This window comes from Brugia malayi (genome assembly GCF_000002995.4).
Source record: "Brugia malayi strain FR3 genome assembly, contig: Bm_v4_Chr1_scaffold_001, whole genome shotgun sequence".
Classification (NCBI taxonomy): Eukaryota; Metazoa; Nematoda; class Chromadorea; order Rhabditida; family Onchocercidae; genus Brugia; species Brugia malayi.
This window is the reverse complement of record NW_025062475.1, coordinates 8820355-8846964: the sequence shown is the minus strand read 5'-3', so window position 1 is coordinate 8846964 and position 26610 is coordinate 8820355. Positions and strand designations below refer to the sequence as shown.

The following is a 26610-nucleotide window of genomic DNA, read 5'->3' as shown; positions in this document are numbered from 1 at the left end:
CGGCATGATCTATGTTGTATTTCTGGCCATCTGGCTATTCCACTTAGTAGCCAACTTACCAAGTTGTCAATAAAGCGGTCCTCAAGACTTCTTAGCCAGGAGATATAACTAGTCTCCAGTCTTGAACAATCTGTACCTTCGTGCCTATTCTCGAGATCAACTTTTTCATTGTGCCATTGCACAGAGTCAGGAAAATCGAGGTTCTCCCGAGTGGCAGGCGGGTGGTTAAAAGGTAGAGATGGGGAGGATGAGAGGTGCTCCCTGGTAGTATTTTCGGTAGATTATGGACTGGCGTGATTTATAGGAAGAGAAAGGGTTATGCTGATTCCTTTGGGAAACTATGATTACCCGCTTTCTAGGTGGGCAGGATAATTTAAAGGTTAAGGAAACGACTTATTTAATTAACTTGTATTATTCCTTGTTTGTTTATAAGGAGGAAGAAGAAGTGAGGGAATAGCTGGACCGAATATGCGTGAATTTTGCCACCGTTGCCATATCAGTGTTTGTAGAACTTGTTTGTACCTTCCTGCGTCATTTTCCATTGATTATTTATCAACACTTTTTTGTCGTTTTGCATAATTTGTTTAGTAATCTCATTTTAAGGGGATGTTAACTAAAAGTACTCCAATGCCCTCAGATGAGGAGCTAATAGTACCTCATGAAATCACTCTTTCAACGCCTTACTTTAAAGCCGTTATACCATATATGCACAGAGCATGTGAGAGAGAAGTTAAAGTTCGTTTTTCAACTTTTGTCAGCTTGGCTGAATAGTAATTTCTATCCATTTCGCAGTTTGGAAATGTTTTTTAAATTGTAGATGACTTAATGTATTTGTCTATAAATTGACTATTATTTTTTACTTTTGTTATGTATATTTGAGAGTTGATATATTGTTTTTACAGGATTTTATGTTGCGTCGACAGGAAACTGAAGATCCACGGCTTTCACTAAGAGAAGGTCAGGCTCTTACCGCATGCGGTATCAAATTTTTACAAGCACTGAAAAAGGTTTGCAATGAAAATGTTGATCGTTATGCTGATTGTATTGATCACCGTACTTCCAAACTCTACATTACACCGTTTGTTCCTTTTCATTGATACATACTAAGACTGGAAAATTTTTTAATTTTAAATGCAAGAATTGTTTTATTTTATTTTCAGAATTTTCTATGGTTTCTTGGGCCCATTTTTATTAACTAAATTATGGGAAAATGATATTAATAATAATAGTTACAGTTGCCGTGAACAACAGCGTCGTTTGGATATTTGCGTGGAAGAAAACTTGAACATTATTCGACCAAGAGTGGGATATTTCAGCAAATTACATGTGCATAACGCACACTTTCCAAGACATGGTAATTACAACAATATTTTGGTTTATTTATCTTATTTATATATAAGTTCATACTGGTAAGTTTTCAGATACCTCTCTCTGGTTTCTTTGGTTTAAGCGTTACTCTCGAGTAAAAATTGTGAAATTGTTCTAATAGCACATGATATGTTGAGACCATCGATTTTTAGTCCTGTATCTTTTTCAAGTTTTTTACATATGGACTATACTATAATAGTTCAAATTTTTGTCTTTTTAATCTTTGAGTTACCTATTAAAATGGATTTTCGACGTCAGGATAATTTTAGAAATAAAAAGTAATTATTTAACTGATTTAAATTATTTTATTATCAAAGCTACCATTTCCTCGATTGGTTATGATTCAGTGGTTTTCTAGCTTTCGGTCATCGTGATTGGCTCTAATGTGATTGTGTGACTTTTAGCATCTATTTATTTATTAATTCATTTATTTAAAATGCTTCAGTACATTACACACGAGATTATAAAGCAGAAGCTGCAAAAGTATTGGCGGAATTACCAGATGATTATCATTTGCGTGAAGATAGTCGTGCTTATGAACAACAGCGCTACAGTTTCTTCGATATATGAAGTGGTCATAGTTGCTTGCTTTCCCTATTTTTTCATTTGTACAAATCAGGATTTGTTTATAGAAAGTATTTTTTAATAAAGTTCTCTTCTCCAGTCTTTCATATGATTTAAACGTCTCACGTATCTTTTTATTTAAACTATGTTTTAGATATGGATAACCATTCAGGTCAGCTATAAATTAGATACAATGAAAAATGATTTTCCTTGCTTGTTCAAAAAGAAAAAATCTCTCCGAATCTTGGAATGTAAATTTTTGCTAGTAGTTCTGAACGCTATACTAGTTTAATTGTTAAATCTGATTTTAAAATGATAGATACATTACAGTTATCTCTTTAGTAAACCCAGTGAATTTCATATAACAGTGAAGTAGGTCGATCTCTGATCGATCTATGAGGGTGTCGTTGCACATATTGATCGGTTGATCAGGGGAATTTCGCGAATATTCGTTGACACACTGCCAATGCCACAGTGGTTTCTAGCAGCATATTTTGATATATTTGTGTGCTATTGTATATTTAAATTAGAGATCTAATTAGCTGATTTTTTCTCCATTATTTCAATTTCTCTAAATTAATAAAAATAAAGTAGAGGCCAAAATTATATCGAGAGTTAGATTAGTGGTATGGTATGAAGAAACTCAGGAAACATAAACTCGAGATAATTTGTCGTAACGGTACAGCTAGATGGTTTGACTAATCACCAGTTCTAAATATACTGGCTATTTACGACTAATTTATGAGGCTGTTTGAACCATTATTGAAATAAATTGAAATTACTGAAATATATACATAGTTATTATCTTAAAATTGCTTGTAGTAGCTTAATATATGCGTGCGGTACACTGTACGGAAAGAATATCCTTCTCTTCTAGTTCACTTGACGTTTCAACCGAATTTCATATTTTGTCAAGATTTCTGTTCGAAAATTACTGATGCAACATCTTTGTTGTCTATTGTTTTTAGATCATAATTTATGTTATATTAAAATGTGAACAAGGCAGAAATTATGAGAATTCGGCGTTTCCTCCCAACTGCTGAACACTGCTCGTTGTTGCATCTCCGATCCTTCGAATTTCTGTGATAATTTTTTAAGGAACTAATTTCGGACAATGGATAAAACTAATTATTTCTTTAGAGAGTGATATGGCAATAGATCCACAAAACATGCAAGAAGTGGAAAGTATAGCGAAGAAATGGTCACAGATCGATTTCGAACACTTGCAGGTACAGTATTGCTTAAACGGACTTTGCAGCTGAGCATGTTGAAATAGCATCTAAGTTTTTTATCTTTTCATTTTATCGATCTTCGTTATATACTTAGTTCATTTTTAAAGGATAAGCTAATTAAGTGGCAGTGTGTTAATATGCTTATTTATCCTTTCATAATTTTCATTTCGATTGCATTCATGGTTGTAATTCATCAAATTTACTGTAACTGGAAAGAATATGAAAAGGTCAAAAATTGCAGTCGAAGAATGTGAAATAATGACTAACCGATTTTGAATTGCATAAAAGAAAAAGGTCAGTAAGCAAAATGCAACTCGTTGAATAATCTTAAAAATCAAAAGAGGTGCTTGTAAATATTTTGGAAAAAATCACGCAAAAAAAAACTTTCCTCATGTATTATAAAGTATAGTTGGAATTGCTCAGTTTATGAACAACTTATGATCTATTGCGTGAAATTCGACTCATTAGGTGTAAAGAATATAGATGTTTTCGTATTTTCCATCCGTCGCGGAAATATCTAAAGTGGTATGCATCATGAGGATCATTCATTTTGTTCCTCAGCTGATTATCTGTTTTTGGTTCTCAATAAAATATATGTTTGACGAAAAAAATCTCATCTGAGATATGCATGCATTATCGGAGAAAGATGAGCTGTTCCCGTGTTGAAGTAGTCTCTGGAGTATTGCCTATCAGTGAGCCGCAGTTTATTGAGCTCATGTCAGATAAATCGATATCAATAAATTGATTTGTTTACTGATGCACGTGTATCTTTCTGTCCGTGGATATATATATATGTTCGAAGAGGTTCAGTTCAGTGAACGGTCAGCACGGAGTTTGAAATGTCTGAATGGAATGATTGGTGAGAGGGAATGTTATTTTGTCGTAGAATCAAATCATGCAGTTGTTGCCGCGAAAGGCGAGCCCATCTGGAAGATCGATTTTCGATGAGGCTTCAAAACCATACTTACTGAAATGGTTGTTAACTGACTGACTGAGTAAATGCATCTCAGCTGCATACAGCTCAGACCACTGGCTTATTCTACTGCTGATCTCTCAATTTCATCTTTCCAGCAATTAAATGGCATCAATGCTTAACTTAGTTGTAATATGTTACTAACATTATCGATCTTTCACTCATAATTGAAATCCTTATAAAGTACTTTGAATTTATTGTATATAGAATCAAAATAATCTATTGGTGAGAGAGTTCCGAATTCAGTTGCTGAGATTAGTGCATTCTTAAATGCTATCGTTTATTATTATGTCGTGATTACTATCTTTTATTATTATCACTTTCTATTGCATACTGTGGTATAATTTTTTATGTAAATCAAGAAAAATGCGGTTCTTGTACCTGATTTTTGATCTCTCTGTCCTCTTCCTCTCTTTCCTTCTGACCCGATTCAGGTGCGTCTTAAAATCTTCACCTCGTGGGGACACCGTTGATCGATAAGGGTATTTGTTTGTCCTTTATTTGATGAACTATTCTTTTTTAGCGGTTTTTGCAGAGGAATTTAAACGAAGAGGTACAGGCAATTGGTGTGAGAGAGAGTCAATGCAGAGTTGCTCGCCAACAGTTAATTGCTGAAAGCAAAAATTATTATGAGCATGCTGATAAGGTAAGTTTTATTATGGTTTTTACTTATGCAACTTGGTTTTACCTTAATTATCAGCATTAAGTCTACAAAATAAAACATTTTGTTGAGATCTGGTTTTCTGATCATCTAATAATGGTTAAGTTCGTCATTTCTGTCGATCGATTTTTAAAAATTAATATCCGTCGAAACGCTGTGATATGTGTTGAATTCTTGATATCATGATAGTTGTCATAATGGTCTGAGAAAAGGAAAAAATATATTTTAGGACGTGTAAGGCCTGCATTTTACGTTTAATTTCAACGGCATGAAGTGATACAATCGTAGTAACTGACATCATCAGTCAAACCATTACAGTATTGGAAGGGATATAAGTCAGCAAAAAAATTTTATACAACAAAAAACAAAAAAAGAAAATTAAGAATTATAGTTATGATGCCAAAAAGTTAACTACTGTAACTCTGTTATTCTTGGAATATTTGCAGTGGCATGGCATCATATAGGTCTAAATCAAGTGGTATAAAAGATAAAAGTCAGGAAAGCAACTGGTTACTTGATACGTATAAATTTACAAATGTTCTTTTCTATACTTCAAGTTTTTTTTTTTTTTTTTTTTTTTTTTTTTTGTAGCAGTCACGTAAAGCTGCTTCGCCGCTGATTAGAGCGTTCCAAAAAGAGTATGATCGAGCTATAGAAAGAGCAAAAGCAGCAGAAGCTGATTTAATCTTTGTTTGTCGGACATTCACTTCTGTTTGTGGTAAGAGAAATTTTTATCAATGGAACAAAATTAGTTATTAGATTTTCCTCATTTTTCTATCTATATGCATCGCTGTGCGTTGGAATTTATTGATCTTTAAGTAGGTTCAAATGCTGTGTATTAGCTTTATATCTGAAAAAAAGCGACAGTGTGAAAATTATTGTAATACAGCTTAATCACCACTTGTCGCAGATACATAACGTTTGAGAATATTTCTGTGTGAATATTTATGGAAATTCTTCTTTCCGCTGTATTTGCAGTTATATTTATTCATAGACACGCAATCGAAGAATCTCTTTATCATCAAATGTGATTGAAATCGTTTAAATTTGAGCAGGGTAGGCCTGAAGGATTTTTGAGAAGCGTAAATTATGACTCAATATGTGTTAGTATCTCGTAGTCGTAGTGAGCTAGGTTCGAGTCAAGCGTTGATCATTGCTCTAGTAAGCAGTAAGTTTCTTTTACAAGGCTGTCTAGCTTAGCTTTGTGGAGCTCGCGCAATCGCATCGATTATTTGCTTTTGAAGCGTTCCTTCCATCCATTGCACCCGCATTATACTGAATCGACCGTCAATCGCTTCATTCTTTCATTTATCCCTGGGAAATCGTTTATTTTTGGGTTCGATTTTCTGCATCCAGTCACTAGTCAGTTAGCGAGCAGCGCTTAGTCGATAGTTCTGTCTCCGCAATCGTCGTATCGGCAATCGAATTCCTGAGACACATGTAAGCTTGCGCTTGTCTGCTCATCACCACACTTATATTGCTTACAATCGTCCTGCATCCCTACTCAGGCTTGTGATCCAAGGTTGCTTATTGATTAACTCTAAATTGTCGTCATGAGACCAGTGGTTCGTCGCTTTGTCTCTCTTCTCCTTTATGTCTCTTTCCTGAATTTATCAAATTCACTAACTAGATTTTGTATAAATCAAATAGAACAGTCAAAAATTTTCGGATTCTCCTCATTTCTTTACGCATACCTACTTATTGTACCTTTTTATATTTTTTTTACAGATCCTTCTCCATATTTGGAACAGGTTTCAACATTGCTAAAGGAAGTCGTGCGATTACGTTCTGTTGAAGAGCAAGTTAGGGACCTGACTAAACAACTGAATGAGTTACAAGAAGAATATGATCACTTACGAAATCAGGGTATGTACTTATTAAATTCGCATTATATTTACAAGTATTTTGAAATAAGTGATTTTTATTCCGAGAAGACCTGGTGCAGCATAAATGTGCGTGACTAATCTCGAGGAATAAGATGGATGTAGTGAGGATGACTACTTTTGAGCGGGAGATTAATTCTGAATGGGGAACTTGTGTGCCAAGAATAGTTTTTCCAGATGAATTGTACTTGGCATAAGTTAACGTTTCAGTAATATCGATAACAATAAGCTGAATACGGGCAATCTTGATGTTTAACATTTTCGCTGAAATAGTCAAGCAACAGGTACAGAAATGCAAAATTTAATTAACATCAACAAAATTCGTCCTTTGCGATATCCGTTAGGAAGAACTCTTGGTTAGTTTCTGGTCGTGTACAAATAAGACCCTAAAATAAATGAACTTGAACAGTTCAAGAACGGAAACTGATTTTTATCAGGATTTTGTATGAACATTCGACAGATCTTGTAATCTTTAACTTCTTAGAAGAGTAAATTAAATTTAAAATTAAACCTTTTCTTCAGATCTAACCATTCGGCAACTCAAAGAACGGATGAAAGAAATGGAAGCTAAAACAAATAGTAGCATTCAGGTTTGCTTAATTGTGGATAATGAATTTTTATAACAATAGCTCGATAGGATCGCGGATGACCCAGATGAGTACTCCATTTTGTTATTCTTTGTGCCTATTTCTGTTTGGCCTTCCTGCCTTACCTTCCTTTGATTAATAAACTGTTGTTCCTTATTTGACATAAAATAAGCGTTTTATTTTCAGCAGTATAATTGAAATATAATACAAAAATATATTGCTACAGGCTGCGATAAATGAGAGAGAAAAAGGATTGCGCGTCGAACTGCAAGCATTTGAAAGAGAAGTTGCTGAAGGGCGGGTGCAAAGTACTGCTGAAAATAAAACGCTCTCAGATGCTGTTGCAGATCTAACGGTATGTTTTCGTCAAATATTACGAATATCGTTATGGAATATTCTATCAATTTTAATGGTCGATTTCGTCCAAAAATTTTCGCAGTTTGTTCTTCAATAGCATAACCATAATTATTTCTCTATAAATAGTTAGTATACAATAGAGTTTTCCATCAACTTTAGATGAAGAACAAAGAAACCAATCGAATGTTTGAAGAGGCAAAGTTACAACTGATAAGAAATGAAGATGTAGACGGCGAAAAATTGGAAATTGTTACGAATGATCTCGAGAACGCTTTGCAAAGAGCTGTTAGTATGACACAAATACAATATGGATTGTCTTCTTAATTTTTAAACTGGATGAAGCCATCGTATCGTTTATTTAATCAGATCATGAGAAGGAAATGCAGTTCTGTAAATCTTTTAGTTCTTTGTTATCTTTAGAAAATAACTTGTTTACCTTTTTAGAAAATGACTTGTTGATGGTCTTTCAGATAGAAGCGGAAAAGAAAGTGCAACGTTTGCAAGGTGAATTGGAGCGCTTTAGCCATGCTGGTTCGAATCCAAATGAAGGAACATTTGGAGGCACTTCCCTGATTCATTCGAAAGACAGTCAGGTCATTGGATTTGAAAATTTTGTTCTTGCCTAAAATACTCTTTTTTTTTGGATATCTTACTTAAAGCATATGTTGTAGATTCGTAAATTGTTGGAAGAAAACAAGAAGCTGAACTCGAAGCTTATCCATTTGAAAACAGAATCGAACAAACGTATCGATGAGCTGACTCAAGAATTGGGGCGCCATGTGGAAATTGTAGCGCAGTTGCAAGCCCAATTAGAAGCTCAGTCTGATTATGAAGATAAAAAAGATTTAAGGTTTGCGTTATTTCTAAGTTAAACTTCGAGATCAAGCATGAAAAAGTAGTTCATCCTAAAAAACAAACATTCTTAAAAAAAACTGAAAAAAAAGTGTAACTTATGATTATGGTGTTGTGAAGGAAACAATTTAAAGCTATAGGAAAAGATTTCAGCTGCCGCTGTAATTTAAGTTTAAACACAATTTAAAAATTTTTCTCTAGATTTACTATTTAGGAATCTACGTGGTGTTGAGTTGGGAGAAGAAACCGCTGAAAGGACATGTTTCGTGAGCAATGGTGCTACTGCCACTGCGACCGCAACAGCCGAAGTGCAGTTGGGTGGTCGTTCGAAGGCACTTGATGAATTACTTGTTGGAAAAAATCGCAAATTGCATAGTGAAAATGCGGATTTGCGAATGCGTAATCAAAAACTTGAAGGTATGTTTATTGGCTTTATAGTTGTCGAGTGTATTATGTATATTAAATATTTTTGAGGTGAAATAGTAAAGTTAGTAAGAAAAAGAAAGTTAAATTAGTAAAGGTAACAAGGAGGCGCATTTTGATTTTGCGTCGTGTTGAGCATTGATACTATGCACAAGGAGGATTAATAATATATTAATTAGCAAAGATTTAGTGAAAATCTAAGAATCACATAGAAAGGAATAAAGACAACAATGTTGAGGAAACTAGAAGAATTGATGATAAGTACCTAAAATTACATAAGGAAATTATTAGTCCAAATTGTTCTTCAATTGATTCAAGTGCTTATAGATTGATTATGCATGCTTGTAATGTGTTTCCGACTCACTTTTTTATTTTGGAAAAAGAAGTACCATTGCAGCACGCTGTTGTTTATCTGTTATCCATTTATCACAGTAGTTTTTCTACATACATATCTGTATTGTGTTATTATGAACGCTTGTGTTTCGTGGATAATGATGAGAGGATTTTAAGTTATACTCAAAAAAGAAATGCAATTTATTTGAATACGACCGTATTAGGAATATATTGGGCCATTAAAGCATTTTATGCGATATCCAAGAGTTGTATATTATTCGAGATATAATTTTACAGAATTATACTAAGTCGAGATTTGACATTTAAACTGATGATTCTTAGCTTCTGTATTTCCTCTCAGTAAATCTTAAATCGCTTCATATTTGCTCTATATTCAGTTCTGGAATTTTGCTGCATTTTTGTTTGTTTGTTTCTTGAACGATGGGGTGCAGCGAAAACACCTTATCTTTATAGGTGACCATCACAGCGTTTTGGACGAACAGACGATAGATGGGAATGATTTGTCGGATGTTTTCGGTTTAGTTGATGCCAACTTCAATAGTAACACACTCGCCGACTTGTTCTCAAGTAAAGTATGACTTTGAATTTTTCCTACAGCTAAAGTACATTTGAATTCGTATTCTGATGAGTCGTTTCTTCTGGAATATTTGTGTAAAAGATGGCCATCTCACTTTCCATATTTGCAAACAAAATAGTTTGCACTTCTAGCTTAGTTTGAAATAATAATTTCCGTTAGGAAGAACTCTTGGTTAGTTTCTTATTCTTTTCAGAGCGGCCAGAAATCTATTCAGACAAATGGTGATTTGGATTTAGAAAGTGATCCGCATCGTGCCACGAGTCTCCTTAATTTGTTTATGGTAAATATCGCTTCTCGGCTTTTGATATTAACTCTATGCTTCGTAATAATTATAAACCATTTGGAGATATTGCTTCGTTCACTGCTAAAAGAGATTGAAGTCAATTAGATATCGTGTTTAAAAGAAAAGGAAAAATCACTTTTTAGAGTTTTATTATAAAATTTGTTTTAGTGCTCTGCTAGTTCATCAAATGATACTTCGAAACTAGAAAATTATTATTCAACAGCTTCGTCCAGTTTGCATGAATTACCTCGGTCACCTGCTGAACTCAGGACCTATAATGAGCTGCAGGTTTAGTTTTTTCTTTCTCCTTACTTTTAGTCGACATTTCTTGATATATTTAATAGAGATGACAATTGATAAGCTTAGACTCCAACTGATAAATTATGTATTGAAATTATTTCAGTACATCATGTAAACAGGAAAAAAATTGAGGCATATTTGCGGAATCAATGCGTAATGATTTGAACTAATTGATGTGATATCAGTTTTGATTTTTAAAAACGTGAAATGAGATATATACGGTTAATTTAATGTTTATTTGCTGAGAAAAGAGAAAATTCCTCCTATTCCAATTATGTAGATGATTGAATGAATAGAATCAAAAGTATTATATATTTTGATCAATGATCATTCTGTATTTTATTGTCACACCTATAAAGTATATCATTTATTTTTTTGAATATGAATGTTTGCAGGATATTGTTACCAGAAATATTCATGAATTAGGTACAAAGGCTTTGAATACGACGGAAATTGCAAAGCAATGCAAACATTTAATGGTTACCCACAATATTGGACAGCGGTTATTCGCGAAGTACGTCATGAACCAGGTAGTCAAGGTATTTGATTCTCTAATTTTCGTCTTTCATTTCAATTCCCTGAATTAATTTTTCTTAAATTTTACACATGGAATTTCATCGCCGTAGCCATATTTACTTCAACTGTTTTTTAAACTGGGACGAATATTTATATTCATAAGTAAGCACATTTTTTGCAGTCACAGGGATCACTCAGTGAATTATTGTCTAAACCAAGGCACTGGAATAAACTCACTGATAAAGGACGAGAAGCGTTTCGACGCATGTATGGCTGGGTTTCAGATCCTAAAGCTATTGAATTGTTGTGTAATATCTCACCCCGTCGAACTCAACCAGTGGGTTAGGTTTTCTTTATTCTATTTATCCTCATATAAAAATTTACACTAATATATGCTTTTGATTTCGTCTCTGTAAACTCAGGTTTTTTAGTTCATTGAACGGATTGTTTTTTTTTTATTTTACATATATCAGGATTAATCGAGATTGAAGTACCATCGCGTGAAATTTTGTGGGATCAGCAGGCTGTCTCGTTAGCTGCGGTCTCCAGATATAATGCAGATGATAATTTCGATTTATTTGTACAAAAGCAGTCTTCGAAAGTCACTCCAGGCGATGTAAGTTCAGTCAGTTCTCTTTATTTGGAAGCATTTTCATTTTCTCTTAGTTTAAAAGTTTGAAATTGCGAAACTTTAGTGCGCTAATTAAAGGAGCGTTATTCTTATCGTCGATCAGTATTTGTATTTTTAGTTGAAGCAGCGTGACAAGTTATCAGCTGCAGCTGGTGGTGGTAGCGTGAATTCAGTTGCGCAACGTACAAGTCGATGGCGACATGACGACATACCGAAAGAAAAAATTATGAAGATATACAAACGTGAATTGGCACTGTTAAGGGAGCAGGTAAATTAGCCAAATTTACAAGTTAATGTGATGGCAGAGTGTGCGATGACAGTTACAATTCATGATCTCAATAGACATCATTTGCTGGGAACGGAATTTACCAATTTCAGGAATCTCATCTAGAACAGGCAATTGGTTCACGGCCTTTAAGTATAAGAACTAAAGATGAAAAGGTAAGTATGTTATTTCCTGATATTCGCAACATTTATTTCAATTGCAATGAATTTGTTGTGTCAGCGATTCTAATTATTCTAAAACGAAGGAGAAATAAAAGGAAAGCAAGTGAAAAAGAAGAAAATTTACCTCCATTACTGTCGTGCCTTAGTATTTCAGAAAATTTTCAATCCTTTAGTTTATCAAAAAGTTTATGAGTCGAAATGTTCTATCACACTTGTTCATAGCTTCCAACAGTGGAAACATCGAATAAATCATCTTCGTTGTCATCATCGTCATCTCATTGCGGATCAACAAGAGATACCAATTCACCGCCGCAATCAAATTTTCCTGTAAATTCTGCTCAAGCTTTGTTTGCTTTGAAATGTCGCAGTGGAATGGCATCCATAACGCAAGAGGAGCTTGAACGTTATCCGGTATTGGATACTGAAGATATCGTGAGACAAGTAATTTTCCAACGTTGCTTGACTGTTTTGTTTTCTTTTTTTCTTTTGTTGCACACCTTAAGAAGGTATTATCTGCCTACAGCTCACAGTCTAAGAGATTTTTTTCTCGACATCGGAATTATTGCGTTTGACTAGTATCTTCATTTACAGATCAAAGATTTCCTTTGTTTAAATTCGATATCTCAACGTCAGTTTGGTGAGCATGTACTTGGTCTTTCACAGGGATCTGTTTCGGATCTTTTAGCAAGGCCAAAACCGTGGGCCATGTTGACGCAGAAAGGACGAGAGCCGTTTGTGCGCATGCAGCTTTTCTTAAATGAAGCTCAATCTTTGGTTTGTAAACCTGAAGAAGGTGCTGTATCTGTCTTGTTTTTATTTTTAAACTACCAAAATCATCGCGTTATTACCGAGTGCTGAGTCACGTAAAAGAAAAAATTAAAAAGCTTTATTTATCCTGATGAGATCCCGAAGTATAGAAAGGTTTTTTGCAGAGCTGAATGGAAAGTTAGGTGCACTTCAGTCTTCGGAAGTGTTGCCTAGGAATGAAAGAAACAATGGTGCAAAGCAAAATTCGATTAGCGGCTTGCTAAGTATGCGAAACTTTCCTTCAGGTGACGAAATTGATCATGAGGTTAATTTTCACTGCATACAAATAAGTAATCGGGGACACAAAACGCATATTCTAAAGCTTGCATAAATATTGAAGTGTATTTTTGAACGGTCAATGCAATTTTTTTTTCAGTTTGAACAATTATATATTAAAAGAGATTGCCTTGCCTGGCATTTTTTAGCTGTACATTCCTAACCTACGAAAAAAATTCCAATGAGATAGGATTTATCCTTCCAGTAAATTAATTGTGCGTTGAATTAAAATTAATTGTGGTCTTGAATTATCTAAAAAAATCCTTATATCTGCTTTTATTTCTCTATAGATTGTGAAATGCCATACTGAAAAAGTGCGGGAAATTAAGAAATTCTCGGTCATGGATGACGGTGATAAAAAAATGGTGCGGAGGGTGAAAAAAGAGCTGTCAATGGTTGATACAAGTGAGATTGCGCGACAGGTCAAGGATCGGTTGCACAGCAGTGGAATTTCTCAGAAAGTCTGTTTTTATTCATATAAATATTATAAGATTATTTATTGATTTCGAACTTGCTAAATAATGCATCCGTTCAGATAATGTTTTCTTTCCTTTTATTATATCTCTTGTAATTATATTTCTTGTCACTTTTTATTCAGTTATTCAGTTGTTTTAGCTCTTTCATCTTGTTATATTTTACATAAACACCTTTTTTCTTAATTATCATTTCTGGATTAAATTTGTTCTTACTAACTTTCGCTACTGTTTAACCCATTCTCCTTTTCCAGACATTTGGTGATGTAATATTGGGAGTAAGTCCAGGGGGTGTATCAGAGCTCCTGACCAAACCAAAAACTTGGGAACAGTTATCTCCACGCGCTCGTGACTTGTATCTCAAGATGAGCGAATGGCTCAGTGAATTAGATGGAAATAATAGGATACAGGAGACATCTACTTCCACTGCGTTGCTCTCTTCATCTCTCACATCGACCTTTTCAAGTATGGTGGATACGTTGACATCTACAGGTTCTTTAACAAAAACTCTGTCACCACAGAAAAGAAAAGCAGCTTTGAATACAGCTACCGGCGAGCTGCCGAAGAAAGCACAGGTTTTTTTAATTTCATTTCTGACTTTTTGGGGAAGATTCATCGTAACGTAGCATAAAGGATTAATTGACTAATCTTCAATAACATTTCAACCATGTTCAAAAATATTTCTGATTTTTGAATTTTTGAAGTTTCAAAGCTTTTATTTCAAACTCGATAGTAAAGTTTGAAATAAAATTCCTTTTGTTTTATTATTATTGACCAGCATCCGAATTATTATAGAGAACAGTTATTACGGACCAGCAAAAAGAAGCACTGAAACATGTTTTTGAACGTGACCAGCATCCGAATCAACGGACAATTGAGCAACTTTCGCAGACTCTTTCTTTGAGTACTAGGACTGTGAGCAATTGGTTTCATAATTATCGAACTCGACAAAAGGTTTATACGAAATTTTTTGACTAATTAGAGTTACTTTTTAAAACTAGTGGAAAATGTGAATCTACTGCTACATTTCTTTCTGTCTCAGTTTTTGTAAAATCTAAATTACAGGCAAGTTTGAGAGCTGAAAATCTTCTAAATGGGGACAACGGTCAAAAAAGAAATTCAGCAAATGGAAAAAATAACAGTGATCGGTGGAAGCAGGTTAATCTGTTTCTTATACGAGTTGTTTTTAGTTATTTAGTTTTTACTGTTTTACTGCTTAGGATATATAACAGCCAGTATAATTCTTGTCGCATTTGAGTCATAGTCTTCATTTTCAATGCCTGAATGCATTGTAAAGTAGTTTGTATATATCTATTCCTAGAGCAAAATTTTTTTCCTATTAGGATTTAATGCGTAAGAAAAAAAATATAAGAAAATATTTTTTTTCGATTACAAATCTTTTTCTTATTTGAGAAAATGGAAACTCTAACATCACTTGTACTGAAGTTTTTTTTTAGAGATCCAAAATTAATTCTTTTTGTGGTTTTCATTTTGTAGTTTTGCTGACTATGCTGATGGTAGCTCTACTTGTAATTATAGGATCTTGCGGAATTAATGAAATTAGAATCGAAACCGTACCACTGGTCACCAACAATGGTATCACCAGGCAGCAACAGCAACTTGGCTAGAAGCACTATTACCAAGAACAGTTCTCTTGATAAAGCAATTGAACGGATTCAAAAACTCAATGCTTCCAAGCAGTTGTAATTTATTTGATTTCGAATGTGGAATGTTTGTTTAAAGGATTGTCAACGTGCTGCAAGGAATTACTGTAAGAAAAGACATTTTTTGTTTTCTTAATTTATGTCTGCACAATTATTGTTAGAAAATTTCTCTCATAGTAATGTCTATCTATATTTTATACTGCCAGATGAATTAGCGGCCAAAAGAAAATTATAAAATTGTATGATATCTTCCTTTCTCCCCCTTCTTAATTCTTTCATAAAATACGTAGTTGGTGGCAAAGATATGATGTTAATTCATATGAAAAAAAAAAAAATTGACTGTTTATGGAGCAAACATTAATGTTGTTGTTGTCTACTCTATCTGGATTTGTATTTGAGCTAGCAAACGCTTTTAACCGCCATCATCTGTTTATGTTTTTAAGAACCGATTTTTCTTGTTGCTTTATTTGTCAGTCCATTAATCATAACTGTCAGTAATTATTTTTCATTGTGTATTTTTTCTTTTTCATTTTGTTTCAGGAGTTTTAGCTGAAGGTGATCTCTACTTCATTACTTGTACTTTGTTTTTCGTCCATATTTTTATGAGTCTCTTGATGCGTTTGGTTGTTTTCACTAGAATCTCTTTTTTGTTTCGCAAATTTGATCTCACCATCTTTCACACTTGTTACTTTGCATAACATGCTCCGGAAACTTATTTTTATTTGTGAATATTATCTCACAGTCTCCTTTATTTTAAAGCTTAAAATTTACTGGAATAATTTATAAATATTTCAAGCTATATGATTCAAAATTTGTAGTTTCGATACTGCAATTCAGATATCAATTATTATTGTCACATGTTTCATGAAGAAATTCAATTTTGCTTTTTTTCTTAATTAACATTTATGAATAACTTCTTTCAATCTTTTCTTCAACACCCTCGATTTTTGTTATCTCAATCCACTTTTCTTGTTGAAAAGTTTTTATCGCACGAATTATATGGCGTGCCGAGTTTTTTTAAAACTTTCAAAACTTTTGTAATTCGGATTGTCAATAGATTATTAACACTATAGATTGTTTTACAGAGCAGTTGATAATAGGAGAAAGTGCTGATGATGAGCTTAAAACGACGTTGATCCGACAGCATCACCTGATAAAACGTTTAGAGTTGATTTGCTGGGTTTGCATGCCAGTTCACTTGGATCACGAGAAGACGTAATGTTTCTGACAATCTTATAAAAAGATTTTTCATAGTATTCCAGAAGTTTATTTGAAAATTTATTCATTTTCTGAGACGGATATTTAGGGAAATGGGCTCCGAAACAAAATGAGCAGTAAATTTTCAGCAATGAAGATACTGACCAAAGAACTAACAGTACTAGTGAGACATGAAATAAATGCAGAGAACGAAAGCAATTTTATCGATATTATTACCCCAACGTGATCAACTTCATCATCAGGTGGAAGAATTGGAACAGGAGGGCCTTATGGCCAAGTAAACCAAAAAACTCTAGAGCTTTATTCTTCTATCCGATACTTCTCCATTTTTTTGTTGTCTTGTTTGTGTTTTTAAAAAATTTTCGGTCTTTTTGTTTAGAAATGACATTATATTTAGAAATTTAAAAATTCCAACACTAGGTTTTTTCATATCTTTAGAAACTTCAGGTTCTGTATCGCTTCGCATAGACGGATTCTTTTGCAGGAACTCTTAGTATCGGTATTATACCTGACTATGAAAGTGTTTCTTCGTTTTATTTCTGCTAGTGACGAAATGTTCAAGAGAATAATAGGATGAAGAGAGGAAATAAGAAAAATTCATAATTCATATTCTGTACGAACTTTTCGAATTTATGAACAATTTTCAATTTCAACTTCCTAAAAAAGATGAATTTAATTTCAACACTCACTTCCACTTGACTTTATCATTTCCATGGCACTTTCCCACATCTGGAATAATATCTCAGTTCTGATGATGAAAGGCGTAGAATCTTAGTATTATATTATAGTCAGCAAAAGTTTAAAATTTATGGCTGCAGATTTTTATGAGAAAACATTTTCAAATGAGCCTATGAAAGTTTGGATTGCTATACTTGTTAAATGTACGTTTCGTTATTCAATGTGTGGAACACAAGTTACGCTTAAGGATCTTGGGATACGTAACAATTGGACCCAATACTCTAAGTGAGCAATAATATCCAAACAGGTTTAGATGTCATTTTCCTGAAAGAAAAATTCAATTTTAAGCTGACTCAGAGTTGTCACATTTTACTCACTTTCGTCTCTCAATAAATCAGTAAGTCCAACAGTTCGGCTATTTGGGCAAATTTAAATAAACATAAATGAATTGGAATAAATTGGATACATTTTTATTGCTTTTTATTACACACAATACAATGACTACTCCGAAACAGAAAACACGAAACTTCAAGAGGAACATAGGAGACAACATTCAGATATCTGAATGGCGGCAGCTCGGTAAGTTCTGTCCTTTACAGCGAGCTATTTAAGTACATTCTAATCTTTATCCTCATATTTAAGTACATCTTACTTTGTTTAGGCTTCAGAATGTTAGGCGGAATCAATATTTTTGCTAGGATGCTCGGCGACAGAAAGGACTGAAATACAATTTTCCAGAGGATATTGAGGGGAAAACGGTTCAGTTGAAGTTTATTTTCTTCATTTCGCAAAATTTATTGAATGAAAATCTAATAGACCATGTTGTTATGTCACGAATCGTTGAAATGCAAAATGAGTCGGTGCGGAATGGACTGAACTGAATACTTCATTCCCGCATTGGTGTTAACCGATAGCGTAGCTAACGAAATCCCAAATGACTGTACGTTTTGAGGACGCTCATAAATGTTCCTTAAAGAATGAAAATAAACTGATATTTTCTCCTCCCAGTTGAACGCTGACTCTGACCTTTATTCATAAACTCAAAAATCTATTATAATAATTATAGGCAAGCACCAAAAAAGTTTAAATAAGAAATGCTTTTGATCCAAACGAAAATAAGCCGTAGAAATGAAAACATGCAAACTTTACTAAGATTATGGAAAAAGAGGAACAACGATGGGTGTTAAGGCACTGACCTCACTATATATATTTGAAGTAGAGAACACTGAAAAAAAAAAAAAAAAAAACAGTAATTGAAGTGACTGTTGTAATTAAGAAGGAACTGGTAATTGAAGAGGAATTATAATACAAAACCATATGCGATTTACTTATATGTTAGTTAAGATGGTATAATTCTGCTCTCACTTATTTTCAAATAATAATCCCAACCAAAGCTAGTATTCACTAGTAAATCTGGCTGCCAAACACGAAGACTACCACATGGAGAAGTCGACTGTTGCTATCTTATGGAAGTTTTTAAACGTATGTGAATACAACTATTGGAGATATTATCTGATCTTTGCTGCTCAAAAACAAGAAATTGTAATTTCAGGATGAGACCACTGAAAGTTCCTCAAGATGCATTCAAATTCATCGTTTAAGTATATTGAAGACATGCGATGAAATAGGACAGCTTAAATTAGATGGAACTTATGCTATACTCCACACTACGTTTGTCTAGTCCCTCCCCATTATCATATATTTGAATTTTATTGGTTTAAATAAAGACATGAGATCAAAAATGGCATGGGAAATTATAAACCACTTTGAATTCAAACTCTTTCCTCTTAGAAATAGAGCCAGTCTTTACGTTTGTATATCAGATTAGCATAACTTCACTAGATCTTGAGACACGTGTGGTATTCAAGTAATTCATTTCGGGATATATGGTCATAAAACTGTGCCCTTACAGCAATATATGAAGGTAGGAAGGACACGTAGAATAAAGTGATAAAGTGAGAAATTGAAAAGGAATATGTGAGAAATTGAAAAGGAATATGTCGCAGGAGAAAAATAAGAAGGCAATGAGTAACAGCCAAGAAATCACAACATTCAAAAGTCATGTAAGTAAATAAAATGGGAAATGAAACACTGGGAAACTCGGCAAGAATATTTGAAATAATGCCCTTGAGAAAAAGCTTGATGACATGAAATAATTCAAAGTGATCGAATTGGCTCAGTTCAAATTTACTGAAAACGTACTACCCTACTATAAATCTTTAATTCTGGAGCGATTCATAAGGGCTGCAATACGACAACATTCTTCATTTCCGGTGCATAACTCGGTGGTGTAAATGGATCCGACTGAGGCACCACACGTTCTTCAATGTAGCTCGGAAGATATGAGGCATTAGATCCAGCTCCCACAATCAGATACGGATGGGAAACATGTTGTGTTTGTATCTGCTGTATGTATTGAGGTGCGGGATGCTGTACATGTCGCGATTGTGGCGTCATATGAATGGTACCACTGCTGGTACCAGAGAGTGCACCGGAATTTGCGACTGTTACTGATTCCTGGGTGGTGCTGATCGCAGTCGTTTCTGCACATCGTGCAGTGGTGGATGGAACAACAGACCCAGTTCCAGGATGATGTTGTTGTTGCTGATGATGGACGATAAGTAACTGCTGCGGTGTTCCCGACTGGGATGACACCAATCGCATTTGTTGGCTAACATAAAGAGCGGTGGCACTCGGTGGGGTAGGGCATCCTTGTCCATTCAGAACCGCTTGTGCTGGCATATTCAGGATGCGTTGTTGTTGCGTCTGTCCCAGCTGTTCCAGACCTTGATGAACGCGACGTTTCATAATCTGATAATCCGTCATTCCTGACTGTTCGTATGTCCTCTTATGTGCCTGAAATACCCTAGTGATAATTCAGTGAATAATGTAGCCAAAAAAAGGGCAATAAAAAACACTATTATAGTATTAATTGTATTAACCTTACAATAAATAACAAACAAACTATTTCAGGACGTCACAGATGTAAATCAGCAAGGTCTCCCCTAAGATAGGATATTTTATCACTGCAGAATTAGAAGAGTATCACTTAGGACATCAGCATACCTGTCGTAATTCAGCATTTTGTGCAGCAGGTAGTTCTATGCTTGTGGCATTATTACAGCGTTTCTTGGCGCACATTGCACCAGTCATATATCGGTTATCGAAAAATCTTAAAAAGGTATTTCAAATAATCCGATCACTAAGTTTTGGATGATTTTCGAATTTTCTTGAAAAATATGGCTTAAATAACTTTCCCAATAAGATATTTACAAATTCGTAGAAACCCAACTGCTTCCCATTTTTTTAAAAAAATGTAACTGAATGGACCTTTTGTCAAGACATACAAGGCATATTTGACAATCGGGCATCCGACAGTCTTCACACTGATTACATCCAACACGAGCTTTGAACGTCGGTGCATCTCTCTGTAACAAATTAAATTGAAGTATTTCAAACCAAAAATGTGTCTGTAGCATATTTTTTTCAAAAAAAATTGTTAGACAAAATAGATGCATTCTGCTAATATTAGAGTAGAGTGATATGAATATGAAGTTATTAATTAATGCTGTTTTTGGATTTCAAAAACCATAATTCCCTTTTTTGAGGTAACTTATGAGGTTTGGGAAAACCAGTAATAATCATGCAAATAAAAGAAATACAAAACATGACTTAGAAACCTGCAATCTGTTTTCAAGTACGCGTAAGCATCTTCGTTCGATACAAGATTGCTTCTTAACACCTGGACCACCAAACTGTGGGCTGTCCTGACAATAAGTGCACTGTCCACATGGTTTACATTGACAGCCACGGCATACACCACATCTTAAATTACCTCAAAGCAGTATTTTAAAATATCTAGTGAGTAATAACAGATCATGATTTTAAACATTTTGAAGTTAACTGAAGAAATTTGATTTTACCGAATTTGAAAAGTTCCAGTTTATTTTCGATTTTGAGATGATGATGATAGCATCTTCACAAATACCAACCTTTGAGACCTATTCATTGAGGATGTGATAATGTGCTGTCCGGATGCAGCAGCTTGCCCGTGCACTGAATGATGCGATTGTATTAAATTGGGCGGAATATGAGTACCATTTGGTATTGCGGATGATGGTGGCGGTCCAGGCTGCATGTAATGAGCACCGTGATACATCGGACCGTTTGTCTGTCTGCTCTCCATTAGCAACATAGGACCCATGGACAGTGGAACACTCATACTGATTCTATAATTTATTGGAAATATCAGCTGAGTAAGTTCAACAATGAAATGAAAGACAGAAAAATTCCCCCATCTCTAGTTAAAATGGAATGAGTATTTGAATCACTTATAAATACTCGTGCAACTTCGTAATCTCATTACTTCATCCACAGATTTCCTTACTTGGTAATAATAAGAAAAAAGTGGAGAGAGACATTTATGAGAAAGAACGATGAACTGTAGAAATAATACAAGAAAATTATTTGCGTCCAAAATAAAACCAGACTGTTGGTAATTTCTCATATTTTGCATGTAATCTCGAAAAGTTATACATCGTTAAAGATGCAAGAAATCAGTTGATATTGCCATTATATGGCACCAGTGATATCCTCCACGGTTTGTCTCAAAATTTTGTCTCAAAATCCACAGTTCAAAAGAGTTATTAAAACAGGGTCAGTATGAATTCTACTCAAGTTTGACTTTTCTTACGTTAAAAGACGGTACAATTATCAGTAAATGAAAGTGAATGATATAGATAAAAGATGAAGTATATTTCATAAAATGAAATGAAATTCCATTCAAAAACGATGCATAAGCTTCATCCGTAAGTATTAAAAAGTCTTTGAAATAAAAAAAAAAAAAACCTAAATTGATAAAAGAAAGTGTTATGTTTCTTTCTTATCTCTTTCTCCTGATTGTTTACTGAAAAATATCTGTCACATGAAGCAACTAATAAATAAACTGAGGTAATCAAGAAATGCAATTGTGACTAAGTCATATACTGTCAAGTTGACAGTATATGACTAAGTATGTGACTAACATATGTATGTATGTAGCGGAGATGTGCACATTCATATAAATAAGTAGCACATCCTTCTGCTATGTGCTATATAACGCTGACAGTTGTTAATTCAAAATAAAGCGAAGAATTTGATTATCAACTGAAAACATAAATGACAGGTAAGGAATCATCTCGAACTTATACTAACTAATTCTGATATCAAATGGCAGCTATGAAAAAGCAGAATTTTCTTTCTCTACATTATATTTTTCCATTCATTAAAATACAGAAAGGAAAAAATAGCTGTTAATTGAATAGATGAAATGAACCATAAAAGTTATAGATACAGTCATTTTTCATTTATGCCATGATATTAGCAAAGAATTCTATGCAGGGATTAGAAATTCAAAAAATGAGGTATGAAAAAGAGATATCTGGAAGAAAGAGTATGACAACTGTCTCGATATTTCTTGATTTATGAAGCAAATGAGAGATTTTGTCTGAAACGATGATGATAGATACAGAAACAGTAACTTCAAGATAAATTTTTATTTCATAATTCTTCCTCACTTCCTTTAATTTTAAAAATGCATGGAAAGGACACACTGTTTCCCAAAATATTAATCTAGCATTGAAGTTACAACTTTAGATACACCTTAACATTATTATTTACCTTATCATTACATCATCCGCAAATATTCTATTACAATATAATAATAGCGACTTGGAATTGCATAATCCAAATATAAAAAACATAACTCTATGTTTCAGGTGGGTAGTAAAAAACTTAGTTAACCTTACCGAGAAGCTACTGGATGCTAAGTTGAGTTGCATTTATGACAGTGATATTATCCGTATTGAGTTTTACTAGACTGGTAATTTAAGATGATTTCAATACACCTCCTTTTCAGTAAAATCACTGTTATATACAACTTACTGTACTTCAACTATTTCAATCTTACTGAAAACAAAGTATCAAATATCGGTTTTCTTCCCACACTTTTAAGTGAAAAAGTTCTTTGTTACATTGCACATTTTTTCTGATTAATTTGCGTGGCAAAAATATCGTTCCGAAAAAATGCAAAAAAAGAGTGCCGGATATTATTAACAGGAAGACAACACAGAGGCGAATATTTTTGATTGATTTCGATAATAAATCCAAAGCACTTTATAGCTGTCAGAATTTGATAGTGACTTTTTAACATTCGCCACTTGTCATCATCGCCATCTGACCCTCACTATCTACAACATATAGCCTTAGATACTCTGGAAAATCGGGCAGGCAATTGGACAGAGGAACACTCTCTACAGAACTGTCAAATTTCAATTTCTTAGTGTCCTCCTTATTTTTTCTCTTCATCTATCTCATTCTTATATCCAAAGCACTTTATACCTGTTAGTTTTTTTCGGTTATTCAGAATGGCATGTTTAAAACATGAATGAATCCAAGTCTCTATAAGAGTATTTTGGTTAATTTGACTGCCTATAAGGATATTGCTGGCCATCATTATTAATATTAACACAGGATTTTAAAATCCTGTGTTAATAGTGATAGTGGGATTTCTTCGAAATTCTATAATATCATATTCTTAATAGGATTTAAGCTGATCAGAGGTCGTTTTAACAGTAAAAGTCGAAAAAAGAAAATTTTTGGACATTTGAAAATAAATGGCGATAGGAAGAGGAATTCCATCACATCTCTCAGGGTTTTTTTTTTTGCTTCTCAGAGATTCAGATGACATCAACAAATCAAACAAACATCATCATAAAAAAATTTCTTTATGATTTGCAAAGGAATAATTTTTGATTTAAGACTAAACGACGTTTAGAGAAAAAGAAGGGAGAGAGAGAAACTAATTATTTCTGGACAATAATTATCCAGAAATGCTGAATGTTCCAGAAATAGCGTTCAACAAAAGATCAGAGCACATGGTGATTTGCTGCACTCTGTACAGTTCACTGATCATCCAGAATTTCAATTCAGTTGGCTTCAACTGCATTAGTTTATCGCATTTCCTTTAAATTTTAACTTTAAATCTCTTGAAATGAGTTGTTTAGTCATTTATTTTATAGATCAAACTGTATGACAAAACCGCACCACTACGTTCAATAAGCAGTGATTCAACCGTTACATACGCAGCTCTTATTCAATGAACATAAAGTCTTGAAGCTCTTCCAGGAAAAAATTTTCCAAGTTAAAAAGGAAAATCTTCAAACTTGCAACCGAATCGTAATACATTTAACCTTTAGCAACAGTAACATTTAGAAATGTTATTATAGCAAACCTCCGATACTAGTTGATCAAAACCGATTATAGACTATGAAAAAGTTATTTGATTTACAATTATAACATGACCTATGTGATAAGATCTTTCTGTACATCTAATATATCTCATTGGTAGACAGTAATTTGATTTATACTGGTGCCCTCTATATCTAAACGTTTGCTTTATAACATTTTAAGAACTGAAAAACCATGAAGCCGACTTAAACAGAAGAGGATAAACGTCAGAGATTATTCATTCTCAAAGATGTACCAGGAAAAATTGTAAATTCTGAATAGACTTCTGATAATTAAGCATGCCATTAGCATCATACATTAACCAAGAAAAATAAGCGTGTACTCTTAATTACATTTTAATTACGTATAGTCATATTCATCCTAATTTCTCCTACTCACATAACTATAAGTCACTACCTGTATAATTAAGTATATTTAAAATAGAAATTAAAGAAAAAAGAGAAAAGGTAGCCGTGGCATGACGGTAAACATTCCCATTCATCTACAAACCACCCCCACGTTTAACATTTTCTACTTTTTGATGATAATGAAATGAACAATGGAATCGTTATACATTGTATGATAACAATGGCACACACACACACATATATATATATGTATACGTCCATTCATTTCTATTTCAAACACAATACCGGACACATATCAAATTTTGAAATTGAATTTAGTGAAGATATTTAAAGAACTGACTGTTATCGAAATTTATATCTAAATAAAAAGGAAAGAAAAAACAAATGCTGAATGGAGTCAAAAACATTTTAGTCAATGACTAGATTAAAAATTTCTAAAGACAGTATGTTTAAAAAATGATAACAGGAACATTATATAATTTGATTCCGTCCTTTGAATAAATAAGAAAATTAAAACATATATGCATTCTTTATTTTACCTGAATCGGAAAGTGTGTGAGTTTTCAATTTGCTTTGTTGTATTCCGTGACATTAGAAATGAGTACCACTCTCACCTACCTGTCTCCTACATTGAGTTTATCCTATGAGCAACTTCCTTCGTGGAAATACGAAATACTTACCGCCGAAAGAACAAATCCATTTAAAAGCTGATTCTTCGCTTTGCAATTGTCTTTCCATCATTATTTATTTCTTTTATCAGCACAAAGAAGGAATTACTTCCTGTAAACATACAATTATGAAATAACTGATTTATCATTGACACAGAACGATCCGGATAAAGGGATACACGTTCAGACATCATCACATACGTTAGGTTTAAGATCAGAGTTTCCAAGGCCACCAAGCATCACATATTATCCTGATAAGTGAGAAATAACACTTTTCTGCTGAAAAAATCCTGCTGTTCAAACATTCATTTGTCTCGGGAGAAACTTGAGATACTTTCTTCAGCAATATTTGTATCTGCATGGTACCATTAGAAACACTGTAACCGAAGATGAACAAATAATGAACGAACTAGTAAGTTTATTCAAAACAGAACTAAAAGATGTGTCTGTATGAAAAGTGTGTTTTGAATTAGAATAAAGCGTTGTAAAATTGATGAGAGGACGATAAAGTGCCTCCGTTATATAGGTCACATCAGTAATCCCTGAAACAGTGAATGTACATTTCATTTAGTTTTCCTATCACTGAGAGCTGAATTTTAAGTTTAGAAAGGAAAAACTCCTAACCTGCACAATTCGAAGCGGTCAAAACAGCCAACAGTTAAAACAATAATTCGCCGCTTATCATTCGCCTAATGATACCAAAATATATATACAAAATCATGAAATTGTAATCAGCCAAAATCCCTAAACCTTGTTATTATAAATCCAGGCTGAACCCACCCCTCTTCAACTTCATCTCATCAATTGTTAACACCTCTTCGTCATCATTATAGCACTACAAAACTATTCACGCACAAGGAGTCCAGTGGTGATAAGTCAAACCATAAAACATTCACACACTTTTTCACAATTCTACTGGAAAATGGCCGCACTATATGATGGCCTTGGAAAACACCTCCCATCCACCCACACACTGACACCCATCCATCCACCCACATACATACATACACACACATATATATATATATATAGATAGGGAAACAGATATAAACATATATGCGCATACTGGAGAGAATGCCAACATTCGTCCTTGAAATTTGACCAGGAAGCGCCACAACCAAAGCGACACTTATGCATACAACAGGATTGTCAACTACTACTTTGGGCTAATACCTTGACCGGTT

General features: G+C 33.8%; 3 protein-coding genes across 6 annotated transcripts; 2 read left to right on the top strand and 1 right to left on the bottom strand.

Moving 5' to 3' along the window:
• Window positions 1-606: 606 nt before the first annotated feature.
• On the top strand, window positions 607-1938 carry Bm6811 (Uncharacterized protein; the record flags this gene model as incomplete). Its single annotated transcript, XM_001900545.2, has 4 exons — window positions 607-735; window positions 903-1078; window positions 1236-1354; window positions 1814-1938. 4 exons carry the CDS (start codon window positions 607-609, stop codon window positions 1936-1938), a joined length of 549 nt encoding a protein of 182 aa, XP_001900580.1.
• A 1163-nt stretch (window positions 1939-3101) lies between these two features.
• Bma-ceh-44 (Uncharacterized protein) lies at window positions 3102-15271 on the top strand (the record flags this gene model as incomplete). 3 transcript variants are annotated; one of them, XM_043077186.1, is made up of 26 exons in its annotated part: window positions 3102-3161; window positions 4673-4783; window positions 5390-5516; window positions 6527-6664; window positions 7204-7271; window positions 7495-7623; window positions 7785-7910; window positions 8096-8218; window positions 8297-8475; window positions 8692-8894; window positions 9708-9826; window positions 10025-10111; window positions 10283-10402; window positions 10810-10944; window positions 11112-11271; window positions 11404-11546; window positions 11680-11829; window positions 11940-12002; window positions 12231-12449; window positions 12600-12801; window positions 12941-13080; window positions 13382-13552; window positions 13819-14139; window positions 14360-14518; window positions 14630-14722; window positions 15104-15271. In XM_043077186.1, 26 exons carry the CDS (start codon window positions 3102-3104, stop codon window positions 15269-15271), a joined length of 3714 nt encoding a protein of 1237 aa, XP_042933120.1. The 3 variants fall into 3 exon arrangements, with proteins under 3 accessions (XP_042933120.1, XP_001900579.2, XP_042933121.1); XM_001900544.2 differs by having other exon boundaries at window positions 10810-10953; XM_043077187.1 differs by lacking the exons at window positions 7204-7271; window positions 7495-7623; window positions 7785-7910; ... (17 more) ...; window positions 14630-14722; window positions 15104-15271 and adding an exon at window positions 6892-6914.
• A 4088-nt stretch (window positions 15272-19359) lies between these two features.
• Bm7134 (Uncharacterized protein) lies at window positions 19360-25458 on the bottom strand (the record flags this gene model as incomplete). Of its 2 annotated transcripts, XM_043077185.1 has the most annotated exons (6): window positions 19360-19980; window positions 20191-20296; window positions 20455-20552; window positions 20805-20949; window positions 21117-21353; window positions 25439-25458. In XM_043077185.1, the coding sequence occupies 6 exons, from the start codon at window positions 25456-25458 to the stop codon at window positions 19360-19362; spliced, it is 1227 nt and encodes a 408-aa protein (XP_042933119.1). The 2 variants fall into 2 exon arrangements, with proteins under 2 accessions (XP_042933119.1, XP_001900578.2); XM_001900543.2 differs by lacking the exon at window positions 25439-25458 and having other exon boundaries at window positions 21117-21346.
• Window positions 25459-26610: the final 1152 nt, after the last annotated feature.